This window comes from Coregonus lavaretus (genome assembly GCF_964263955.1).
Source record: "Coregonus lavaretus genome assembly, chromosome: 34".
In the NCBI taxonomy this organism is placed as follows: domain Eukaryota; kingdom Metazoa; phylum Chordata; class Actinopteri; order Salmoniformes; family Salmonidae; genus Coregonus; species Coregonus lavaretus.
Window position 1 is genome coordinate 14739600 of NC_140021.1, and position 13102 is coordinate 14752701.

Here is a 13102-nt window from a genome sequence, read left to right on the forward strand (position 1 = left end):
CAACAACAGGCAACACTAATCAACACACACTGAATACACAGTTTACTGTAACATGGAGAGATGGACAGTGCTGGTCTCCCTTCTCCTCTGATACAGGTATCTTCACAGCACCAGTGAGAGGAGTCTACTACTTCACATTCACTGCCATGGATCATCTTGGACATAACATGGGTGTAAAGCTATATCACAATGACCTCAGGGTTATGTTTAATGAGAATATGAATATCAATTCATATGGTTATAATGTGCATATTTCAAATGCATTCTCTCTAGTGCTGGAGGAGGGGGATGAGGTCTACCCTCAGGCAGGGGGCTCTATGATAATAGTAATAACTTCAACACCTCCAGTGGTTTCCTGCTCTTCCCTGTGTGAGGGGGAAATGTTTCTATCTCAAGTGAAGTTAGATAAGGGCTTCTAATTACCACACATAACTGTTCTTCTCATTACCATGAATAAACTGATAAAGGCTTTATTGACTTCTTACTATTCTATACTGTGAAACAAAGTAGTGGATAAATTAGGTGAAACATTGTTTCATCCATAGTGCAGTGTTGGTTATTAATGAGGCTATGATCATCATCATCATCATCATCATCAATGAGAGGCTCCATCATGCCTCATGTAATGTGCTCAGAACCCGCAGTATCAAATCAGAATCACTAGAAGGTGATCTTGTTCTGTATTCAGACTGGCTCTGAGTATTCTCTCCAGACGTTGGTGTAGAGGTGTATTGTGTACACACAGGGGGTTACTTTGGGACAAAGTACAGGTTAATTTCTCCCACGGTCTTAAAGAACATCAGATACAAGATACCTACTATGACATCATCTTTGGCAAGGTGTTCTGTCCAATCAGCAAGTTCTTGTTTTTCTGTCATGCAGCAGCTCACTACGTTGTGAGTGTATATGAATAAGGGGACAGAGCCTCATAGACTACATCATTTCTGAAGAGGTGCCATTTCAGAATGAGGGGTGCTGTTGTATCTCTGCTAGTGTTGCTGTTCTGTCTGTCTGGGGCATGGAGTCAGGGAGAGAGTGGAGGGGTCAGAGAGAATGACATCACTTAACAGGGTCAAACACAGTCTTCCAGCCTTGCCGCTCAAAATGACAGGGCTGAGCTGAGAGCGCTGAGAGACATGGTGGTGGAGCATAGAGTGGCGCTGCGGAACGTGGCAGCCAGACTGAGGGACAGTGAGGGGGAGAATGCGGGTAATTAGCTGATTTATAGGTCATTATGAGGTCATATCAGTGAAAGATGAACCATTTTTGAGAACTGATTTATTGTCATAATGACATAATTTCAGCATAAGCAGCACAACCAGAGAGACAGCCAGTGAAAACGAAGCGACGGCTCTTAGAGAGGAGCCGAGTGTCACCAAGACTGAACTGCAGCTCCAGAAGAACAAGGTGGAGGAGCTGGAGAAACAGAATGCAGGTAAATGTCCAGAGATGTCATCAGTTAGAAATCATAAATGTACTATATTTGAGTATGCTTGATATTATGGTTTAACTTTGTTCAGTACTCATATTTTCTTTCATGTTATGTCAGCCCTGGTGGCCAGAGTGACAGCCAGTGAGATTCAAAACACAAGTAATAGGAGGACTTTGACAAAATGAAACCATCACCTTAAAAACGGTAACGATAACTAAATTCAAGTTAGCTTTTGCATATGTTTTCTGTTAAACCACAGCCTTGGAGGCAAGGAGTACCAGTGAGAGGAAGGTGGAAGAGCTGAAGAGACAGAATGCAGGTAACAGATGCAGACAAACCTATCCCCATGTTTATTCATCCACATTTTTTAAAATAGTTATAGTTCATAGTTTGCTTTAGCATTTGGATAAAATGCATAGAAGACAACCAGAAAAAATATTATTTATATTTGACTTTGATTACACTTAAGTAAATAATAATGTAAATGTAATTTTTTCACTCTCCTGTGTTTACGGACAGACCAAAGGTGGCCTGCTGGTTTAGGCGATGGACTGTTGGGACCCTTCAGTACTGAAATCACTCTCATCTACAATAGAGTCATCACCAACATCGGCCCGGCCTATAACCCAGTTACTGGTATAGTAGTGCATACTACTACTTCAAAAAGTATTAGTTGTGCCATTACAGGGCCATCAGATTGTAAAGAATATAGGTATACACACAGAAAACAAGAACAATGACTTGTGGCCTCTCTGTATAGGAGTCAGTGGCGATTTTAGCAGGTACATCTTGGTGGGGCAAACAACACAACACTAAACAATACATTAATTGCACTATAACGGTGACAAACGGTGCCCACAAACTGTTAGGGCCAACATAAAGCTGTCCCAACAGCAGAGCCTTCATTTCAGCACCATGGAGTGAATCCTTACCACCGCTACACCTGGCTATCATCTGAGCCTGGTCTGGCAGAGAAACAGTTCATTCAGCCTCATTTACTGCCTTTTAAAAAAACATAGCTGATATGGCTGACTTGCTTAAACTAATGTGGTTTCTACTGACAATTGAGATGTACAAACTATGGCATAAGGGGATGACGAGCGGATAAGAGGCAATCCGAGACATTAATGACCGAGCTAGGACGGATGTAGTCTATATAACTGTTTAGCACTTTTGAAATGTACAGCAACAGAATTCAGAACATGGGCCATTTTTACAGTATTCTCCCTGTACACCAAGTCAGAATCATAGGATAAATAAAGGGGGCATATAAGCAGAAAATGAAAGCTCTTACAATATTTGATGATTACATTTCTCTAAAACAGGCTATAGGCTACGTGTGCACCACCAAGTCAGAACAGTAGACTACGTTATGAGGGGCAAAGGGACCAAATTCTTAGGGTGAGGCACATGGGCTACTAATTTTTACTACACAACATACACTTAGTATTACTTTCTTAGCTACAGTATACATATCTCCCTGGCATATTACATCATTTAGGCAGCAGCATACAATACATTTTTGGACTCACCTTGTTGTGCTCACTTGAACAGGAAGGTGGTACGGCGGTCCTTGTGGGCACATTTTGTCATCAAACTCTGGATTTATGGTGCTTTCAAGACAACTGTGAACTCTGAAAAAAAACACGGTCGAATCATGACATCAGTGATCTTCAGGTCGGAGCTCTTGAAAGAGGCCAGAGTTCCCGACTCGGAATTCCGAGTTGGATGACCGTTCAGAACGTATTTTCCCAGTTGTCTTGAACTCACGGAAGTCTTAGAGTTTCCAGTTCCGAGTTGTTTCCAGTTGTTTTGAACGCGGCAGAAGTTATGCTGGATTGACTGCATGGCCAATATATTCAACCTTTTCTGGCCCATGGTGTTGAATGTTTATCCTTTTATTTTTATTTTTTTACCCCAATTTCAATCTTGTCTCATCGCTGCAACTCCCCAACGGGCTTCGGGAGATGAAAGGTCGAGTCATGCGTCCTGCGAAACATGAACCGCCAACCCGCGCTTCTTAACACCCACCCGCTTAACCCAGAAGCCAGCCGCACCAATGTGTCGGGAGGAAACACCGTTCACCTGATGACCGAGGTCAGCCTGCAGGCGCCCGGCCCGCCACAAGGAATCGCTAGAGCGTGATGAGCCAAGTAAAGACCCCCCGGCCAAACCCTAACCTGGACGATGCTGGGCCAATTGTGCGCCGCCCTATGGGACTCCGGATCACGGCTGGTTGTGATACAGCCCGAGATCGAACCCGGGTCTGTAGTGAGGCCTCTAGCACTGCGATGCAGTGCCTTAGATCGCTGCGCCACTCGGGAGGCCCGAATGTTTATCCTTTTAAGCTTGGAAAGGAGACCCTTAAACCCAGACTTGGACCACACACCCACTCCACTGAATACCAGGCTAGTGATTGCTTTGCAACACTTGCTGTTAGCCACTGATTCCTTCCAAACCACTCATTGTTGAATTTGCAATTTCCAACTTGTTGTGTAATGTTTATGTCCAATGGCCGATGAGCACCGATATGACAAGGATTGAAAAGGATTTGCCAGTAGATTGTCGACGTGATTCATGATGATGACTGCTTGTCTAGCTTGCTAGCTAAGATTTTGAAAGTATGATGTTGACATGATCAGTCCAATCAAAGCTACAGTAAATATAACGTGATTTGAAATAATTTTATCTGTGGACAACGACCTTGAGCCTTGGATGGGCACTTCAAATGTAACTCTATGGCAGCACCCAAGGGGCTTGAATATTCGAGCTCTCCCTGTAGATTTTGCAGTGACGTAGTGTCAGAATGAGTGACAGAATACTGAGCCAATCACGGCGCAACTAGAGAACATTACCAACCCCTACGCTCCGTATTTTCCGCTGGCTGCCCCACCACCACGGAAAGCACTGAGCTAGGCTGAAACACCTGCATTTTGGAGCTGCCTTACTCAAGAAAGTAAAAAAGAGCCCATGTTTGTATGCGGCTTTATTAACTCAAAGAGTTGTTTTTTTATACATTTTTTGCTAACTGATATGTGACACCTATGAATGCCAAAATAACATGCAAAACAGGCCCCACCTGCCCTGAATGACAGGTTGCGACTGATAGGAGTGTACAACCTCTACTGAGAGGCTCAAGCTTTAAAGGCATAATCGGCTGCTCTCTCTCATATTCATAGACAGTATGAATGCAATGACTGACAGTCCTACAGTGTCTATCAGAGATGGACAGTGCTGATATCTCCCTGCTTCTGCTCTGATGCAGGTATCGTCACAGCACCAGTGAGAGGAGTCTACTACTTCACATTCACTGCCATGGATCACCGTCATTTAAATAAAATCACATTTTATTTGTCACATACACGTGTTTAGCAGATGTTATAGCGGGTGTAGCGAAATGCTTGTGCTTCTAGCTCCGACAATGCAGTAATATCTAACAATTACACAAAATATACCCACTACACACAAAAAAGTAAGGAATGGGATTTAAGAATATATACATATATGGACAAGCAATGACAGAGCGGCATGGACTAAGATACAGAAGAATATTATAGAATAGAATGCAGTATATACATATGAGATGAGTAGTGCAAGATATGCAAACATTATTAAAGTGACTAGTGTTCCATTTCTTAAAGTGGCCAGTGATTTCAATAGGCAGCAGCAGCCTCTAATGTGCTAGTGACGGCTATTTAACAGTCTGATGGCCTTGAGATAGAAGCTGTTTTTCATTCTCTCGGTCCCAGCTTTGATGCACCTGTACTGACCTCGCCTTCTGGATGAATGATAGCGGGGTGAACAGGCAGTGGCTCGGGTGGTTGATGTCCTTGATGATCTTTTTGGCCTTCCTGTGACATAGGGTGCTGTGTGTATCTTGGAGGGCGGGTAGTTTGCCACCGGTAATGCGTTCGGCAGACCGCACCACCCTCTGGAGAGCCTTGCGGTTGTGGGCGGTGCAGTTGCCGTACCAGGCGGTGATACAGCCCGACAGGATGCTCTCAATTGTGCATCTGTAAAAGTTTGTGAGGGTTTTAGGTGAAAAGCCAAATTTCTTCAGCCTCCTGAGGTTGAAGAGGCTCTGTTGCGCCTTCTTCACCACACTGTCTGCGTGGGTGGACCATTTCAGTTTGTCGGTGATGTGTACGCCAAGGAACTTGAAGCTTTCCACCTTCTCCACTGCGGTCCCGTCGATGTGGATAGGGGGGTGCACCCTCTGCTGTTTCCTGAAGTCCACAATCATCTCCTTTGTTTTGTTGATGTTGAGTGAGAGGTTATTTTCCTGGCACCACACTCCCAGAGCCCTCACCTCCTCCCTGTAGGCGGTCTCGTCATTGTTGGTAATCAAGCCTACTACTGTTGTGTTTAGGAACCATGGGTGTGAGTCTGTATAAGAACAGCCAGAGTATGATGTTTGCTCATGAGTACAATCATTATGGGGGTGATGAGTATATATCTAATACATTGCCTCTAGAGCTGGAGGAGGGGAATGTGGTCTGCATGCGTCTCCCCAAAGAGTATGTGCTGGATGGTTCTGCTTGGTTGCGCAACACCTTCAGTGGCTTCCTGCTCTTCCCTGTGTGAGAGAAATGCTATATTGAGCTCAAGTGAAGAGTCAGGAGGTTAGAGCTTCCTAGACCAGGGATGGGCAACTGGCAGCCCCCCTTTTGTGTTTAGAATTGCAGGAAATTTACTCTAAAACTTCTCTCCACTGTCAAGAGAGGGCTGCCAAAATGTTTAGGTCACAAGGTGGGGGGATCCCCCATCAGAATGTTGCTTAGGGCCCCCAAAAGAATAGGGTCTCTGAATGCATGTGTGGGTATCAATGTGAGAGTAAGCAGACCCACAGTACCCCTCATGATGAGTTCAGATTTGTTGTTGTCCCCCATCCCTGTCCTAGACCATCAAATGTTCTTCTCATAACCTTTAATAAATGCTTTAAAAAGTATTTTTCTCCCTCTCACCATTGACTTCTTACTGTTGATAGTACTGCATCTTGATGCCATCATAAACATTTCAAAACTAGACCAAGTAACTGAATACCCATTGTGGCTTCAATGATTTGTACACATTTGTAATGGTGTTTTATGATTATTTTGTGTACTGTGAAACAAAGTACTGGCTTTGCAGTAAGAAGTTAGGTGAACTGTGCCTGTGAAAAATGTGAGTTAGATTCTCCCGTATACTTTTTAGCTAGTAGTTCTGACAAGCTAAAAGTGGTCCCTGAAAACCACATCATTGCTCCCTCTCTGCTGTGTCCACTGCTAGCTGTTGCTTAAATGGAAGGGCCAATTTGCTAGGGGGCTGGCCCACATGTGGTGAAATGTAGGGAAAATGCCACAGAACAGCTTCAAGTTAAGTTGCTTTTAAACTAGGGATTTCGTGGCTAATTGAGGGAAGACAGTAATTTCTCATATTATGCATGTATGAACTACACTGACACATCCAGCCCAAAGCGGGAGGTTTTTAAAAATACTTTAAGAGCAAAGCTTCAATGTGCCTACCATCTCATATTAATTTGTTTTGTTGACAAGGTGCATATAATTATTTTTACCTACAAGAGCAATAGTGACAAGTGTACTCAAATGAATCAATTAACAGTATTGCACAAGCATATTTGTATCATAAAGGGTGAAAATCCACACGGTACAGAAATTTCACAGACCAACATTTTATTGATGACTTCAGCACTACATCAGTTTGAAGGAGAGGGCAGTTTCAGTATCAAATGATAAATAATGGTACGCAGGGTTGGAGACTGTGCTGGACAAGTCCCTAAAGGCCTATGACACTTAACATTCTAGAACACGGACGAAATCTAGAACTTCTAGAACTTCGCAGAGTAGAGTTCTAGAACATTCTAAAGCAGTAATTATAGAACGCCTCCGTTCCGGAATATTCTAGATTAGAACACTGCTGAGTTCTAGAAGACTGGGCCGAGCCTGGCACGCGCTCAGTGGGGGTAGGTGTCTGGGTGGGGTCCTTAGTCCTCAGACTCTCCCGGGCTTCTGATGTCGTCGATCTTCAGGATCATCTTGACCACCTGGGTGGCCAGAGAGATCTGCTGCTTCTTCCCATGCAGTGTCTCAATTACATGCTGCTGCTTCATGTCTAGGACAGAGAAAATGATCCACATCAATAACAACTACAGCTATATTAAAGAGTAATGCTTCATATTAAGTGTTTAGCTGTAGCCCCTAGGCAGGTGAATGAAAACATTTAACATTGTGAATATTGGATACACCAAAATTTACATTTACCAACTTGTGAGTCTGTCCTTACCGTTGGTGTTGAGGTGCAGACAGTCGATGCCCAGGGCGGGGTTGTTCTCGGTGACCTGCCTGGCGCGGACCTCTGTCATGGTCTGGATGGAGTTAAGCCCGCTGTTCTCTGCCAGGGCCATGGGGATCACCTCCAGGGCATCAGCAAATGCACGCATGGCATACTGCTCCAGGGACGGGCACTGCAGAGAGAGAGATGGAGACGTATGAGCACATTGCTTTGTTTCAGAGTCATCACCACCACCACCATCAGGCTATTACTGTTACTCCGAGGTACACTCTTGATGCCAGTCAAATACAAGGTTTTAGATATTTCACCTGATACTGTGTGCATGTACACTACCTTGTCAGCGGCCTGGTTGACAGCGAGGGCACAGGCGATCTCAGAGGCTCCGCCCCCGTACACGATGCGGTTGTCTCTGACCAGGTTACGGATGACACACAGTGCATCATGCAGCGCACGCTTAGCCTCCTCAATGATCTGACAGGGAAATTAAACAGTTAGTGCTGGGCTGCAATGAAAGCCTGTACACTGGTGGCCCTCCAGGACCAGAATTGTCCATCCCTGACCTAGAGATACCACTGATGAGGAATCACAGCTGTCTACATTAACTGATTATCAGTTGCCTCAGAATAATCTATTTTAACAGTCAACATTAGCAGACTACCAGTCCACCCACCATCTTGTTTCCTCCACGGATGAAGATGGTGACTGCCCTGGAGTTCTTGCACTCCTCGATGACCAGCATGCGGTCCTTGGTTGTGCCAAAGCAGATCTCCTTGACGACACCGGCTGAGCCCAGCTTCTCAGCGGTCAGCTCAGAGAACCGTGGCACGATGCGGCCTCCTGTCGCTATGGCAATCAGCTGAGGGAGGAGAAAACACAATGCATAAATACATTGGCGAACCCCCCCCCCCCATCACCTTTAGTAGCTAGATGGCAAGATGTGTGTGACGGTGTGCGTCTTACCTCGATCTCAGGCCCTCCGACCCAGCGGATGGCAGGCAGTTCATTCTGCAGCAGCAGGTGGTTGGCCTCGTCATCAAAGCCCCACTGGCAGATGGCCAGGTTAGCGCCAGTATCCTTGATCTGAAAAAGCAGTTATAATTTTACATTATTTTTCACTTATTCATGTTATTTCATCAAATTACATTCAGTTAACTGCACTATCTGGTTTCGAAAAACAGTATTGTTAGTTTAGATCATATTCAATTAGATTAAAGGAGATAAGGGGAACTTCATATACACATCTTTAAGTTATCCAGACTGAATGGCTGGAATTAACAGTCTGCAGCTGTGCTATAGAGAAATATTAAGTCCTAAAGGTCCTGTAACTGACCTGTTTAATCATCTCCAGGAACTTGTCCTTCTCATACTTCTGCAGGGCCTTGTATTCCTCCACACAGGTCACGTCCAGCTTGTGCTTGGTCTTGGGCTTAGGGGGCTCAAACGGACAGGTCAGGATGGCCATCTTTGTGTCTTTCAGGAGCTGAGGGTAAAATAGTACCGTCGATTATTGTAGAAGATAAATCATCCAGCACAAATTATCTGGCTAAATACAATTAAAAAGAGAGTGCTTTGGACTTGGATGGACAAAAATATTACCTCTAAATCTACAGAAATTGTCAGCTCTCTCACAAGCCTAATTTAAGATAGTCTTAGATGAGAGAGGCGAGAGAGCCGTGGTGCTGTATCCCCTGTCAATGCCAGACCACTCCACTGGGGATAGAGTGACTGGAGTAAGGGAGGGGAAGAAGAGTTACTGATCTAGTCTATCCTAGTTTACCCTCTTGGTTGGATCTGAGGTGACTGAGAAGGTGTGCTAACATGACCCTTGTTTGTATCAACTGTATGGCTGGGTTTGTACCTTGGATGAGGTACCACTACCTTCTGATGAGGTTCATGCTAGCCTAAAAGTCAACACTATTACAGTGAACTATCCTGAGCTGTGTACCTTGGGCATCTGAGGGTGGCTGAACTCCTTGTCTATGATGACTCCCTTGATGAGCTGTGTGTCCTCCAGCTTGCCTCCCACCTTGCCCTCCATCTTGATCAGCTCAAAGTCCACATCCTTACGGTTCATGTCCGCCACAGTCAGGACAGCGTTCACTGCAATCTCCGCCATCTGTCTGTGGCAGCGGTTGATCCTGAGAAAGGGAACATGAGGGAGAGAAATCTGTATGAGACCTTATGAAACCAATGACCAGGTTCACAAATAAATTAAACCTACTTTCCAGATGGGCCGAATCAATTTGTGTATCATTCATCTTTGTAAAGGAACCATGTGCTCTTTGCACAATAACAAAAAATATATAAAAAGAACCCAAGTAGACATGCAAACAATAAAAGGCAACCGCTAGCTGGACCATAAATGAAATTCCCGAAAGTTGCCGTGACGACCACAAAAAACACAAACTGCCAGTGAGACTCACACTTTGGATCCCAGTGTGGTCATGGCAGTCTGGATGAGTGGCTCTGTGTTGCTAGGGTCGTACGGGTAGGTCTCACTGATCTTGTCCAACTGTGCGATGGCGATCTTGGCGGCCTGGTCGTACCCGTCAGAGATACGGATGGGGTGGATGCCCCTGTCCAGCAGCTGCTCTGCCTCCTCCAGGAGAGCACCAGCCAGCACTGGAGAGGGGAGATGAGTAAGTTAGGATGAGTGTACTAATATGATTCTGCATTGATAAACACAATCTTATCATAGAAAGAATTGCAGATAATATGAGCATGGATTTGAGAAATTATCAGCTGTCTCATAAGCCCCATGTAAGATTAAGGTCCTAGATGAGAGAAATGAGAGCCATGCTGCTGTATCCCCTGTCAATGCCAGCCCACGCACTGGAGACAGCGTGACTGGAGTAAGGAAGGGGAAGCATTCTGCAACATTAATCCAATGTCCAGATTAGCACCAAAAAAAAAGGAACTATTACATTTACCATGGGTCTCCCGGTCGCGGCCGGCTACAACAGAGCCTGGATTCGAACCAGGATCTCTAGTGGCACAGCTAGCACTGCGATGCAGTGCCTTAGACCACCGCGCCACTCGGGTGGTCTAAGGCACTGGATAGCGATGCAAGAGACCACAATTGTTTAATTAGTAAGCTAATGAGTCAGACCAATCAGGGAGACTCATAAATCTGTAGGGTCCCGTACCAACGACTCCGGTGGTCCCGTCTCCGATCTCGTCGTCCTGAGACTTGGAGAGCTCCACCATGAGCTTGGCGATCTGGTGGTCCACATCCATCATGCTGAGGATGGTGGCTCCGTCGTTGGTGACGGTCACCTCTCCATCCCGGTCAACCATCATCTTGTCCAAACCTGTAGAAAAGAGGAAAAGGGGATTAAAGGTAGGTAGCAGGTAGCTTAGTGGGTAAGAGCGTTGTGCCAGTGACCGAAAGGTCGCTGGTTCTAATCCCCGAGCCGACTAGGTGAAAAATCTGTCGATGTGCCCTTGAGCAAGGCACTTAACCCTAATTGCTCCTGTAAGTCGCTCTGGATAAGAGCGTCTGCTAAATGACCAAAAAATAATAATAATAATAATAATAATTACATGTACTGCATGATGAATGTGTAGCTTTAGGTAGCCGTTACTGTGTTGAGTAACCAGAGGGATGGGGCACACACCAATACTAGAAGTTCCTTTATAGCTCTGTTAATGAATAAGCTTCAGCGTGGCTGTGTTTATTTGGGCTTACCGTTTGGTCCTAGAGAGGTCCTCAGCGTCGAGGCAACTGCCTTTGCTGCCATGATGTGAGACTGCAAAACACAAAATCACATTAGTGAATTTCTTCAGAGGCTGGGATTCTGCAGGAATCAAACTAGAACCAAATAAAATCAAGACATCTGGGAACCACTGGCTTGATGGCAAGTTTTGACAAATGACGGTCAAGCTTCTTCATTAACTGTCAAGAAGCAACTGACAAATCTTGTCAGCTGAGTTAGACTATCCAACTAACCGTGTGGCTAAACGACTTTACCTACGTTGACTAGCTACGCCATGACTACATGCGGCATGTTAAAAAAAATAACTATAAGTGATAAAACACAGAACTGATGGTGGCATGTTAGCTAGCTAATTTCATTGTTTATTTGACAACCAGCCGCGCCTCACTGTGGCGTCTTCAGAAAATAAGCACATGGGCATACTAGCATGGCGTTGCTAGCTAGCCATAATAACGTTACAACTTGAGAGCTAGCTAGTACACTTCTACAACATGAACTAGGCATATGCATTGGCCCATAATGTTATAATACCTAGCTAGCCAACTTTCTAGTTAAACAAGTGGGTCTGATGTTGCAAGTGTTCTGCATTTGCCTTGATAAGATGCTGACGCATGGTGAAGTAGCATGGTAGCTGACTTGCTAAATCCATTATACCTTCAGTGCGTCAAGGCCCGATAACCGAGTCTTCTTATCCTGATCTTTGATGATGATGAACGGCCGTCCATACTCATCGAAGGCGAGTTGCCCCATAGCGGACATATTGCCCGAAAGACGGCGACACTTCAGAAGCGTCCACCGATGAAATTCAGACTTTTATCCGTGAAGAAGCGGAGTGTTGGTAGACCTGGTAGCACTAGTCTGCCGGCGACTTCTAGAAGGATCGATGGGCGGGGAGGGCGAGACCAAGTAGAAAAAGGGGAAGTTGATAAATCAACGATTCGATTTTTTTAAACGATATTGTGAAGATATATTTCAGTTGCCTTTTATACAATTAACGTTTTGAGACAGATGTTGTGCATAAAAGGTTTGGATTTATTAAATATTTTAGAAATCCGCAAAATTCCTTTCATCACGTTGCCAAATCGGTTCTTCCAGTCTCGCGATTCTATCACTCTTTTCACTCTTGTCTTGTTTTTTCGCGCTGAAGATACATATTTTGGTGCTGAAGTTAAGACACCAACGGTGATGAAAATACTCCGCTTCAGAGAGTTTAAAACAGGGGTGTCAAACTCATTTTAGCTCAGGGGCCACATGGAGGAAAATCTATTCCCAAGTGGGCCGGACCGGAAAAATCATGGTATATATAACTTAAAAACAACAACTTCAGATTGTTTTCTTTGCTTTAATACGATCAACATACAACATAAAGCTGGAGCCTGAGGACAGTGTGTCCAAAATAGTACAAGCACAACATCACTATTAATCATAAAACACGTCAAGTTTATTTGAAAATTCTAAAGAAAAAGAACACACAAACACACAATGCCTCAGTGATTAACAGAACTGTTTCACAGATCACAGAACTATATCAGGGTGTCATTTCTCAGGCAGAAATGTAGATAAAAATAATGAAATCCTGTTCCCCAAACAAGTGCAAGAACCACAGAGTCAAGAATAGGTTAAATATACAAAGAAAATAAAATCAATTAAAAACAATAGCACA

General features: G+C 44.5%; 1 protein-coding gene across 1 annotated transcript; it reads right to left on the bottom strand.

Annotated features, from left to right (window-relative positions):
* Window positions 1–7083: 7083 nt before the first annotated feature.
* Window positions 7084–12558, bottom strand: LOC311109404 (T-complex protein 1 subunit epsilon-like). The gene is made up of 11 exons (XM_084152269.1): window positions 12094–12558; window positions 11412–11472; window positions 10870–11034; window positions 10147–10345; window positions 9669–9861; window positions 9054–9203; window positions 8684–8803; window positions 8394–8579; window positions 8057–8194; window positions 7715–7895; window positions 7084–7543 (listed from the first exon to the last, which is right to left on the bottom strand). Exons 1-11 carry the CDS (start codon window positions 12196–12198, stop codon window positions 7416–7418), a joined length of 1626 nt encoding a protein of 541 aa, XP_084008395.1. The 5' UTR covers window positions 12199–12558; the 3' UTR covers window positions 7084–7415.
* Window positions 12559–13102: the final 544 nt, after the last annotated feature.

What these genes read in the sequence shown, in the direction of transcription:
- LOC311109404 (XM_084152269.1), bottom strand. Translation starts at nt 12,198, where the DNA reads ATGTCCGCTATGGGGCAACTCGCCTTCGATGAGTATGGACGGCCGTTC. An exon ending in CGGGCCTTGACGCACTGAAG is followed by an intron (nt 11,473 to 12,093) that starts GTATAATGGATT and finishes TGTGTTTTGCAG; the next exon opens with TCTCACATCATGGCAGCAAA. An exon ending in GCCACCCTCAGATGCCCAAG is followed by an intron (nt 9,204 to 9,668) that starts GTACACAGCTCA and finishes TTTTACCCTCAG; the next exon opens with CTCCTGAAAGACACAAAGAT.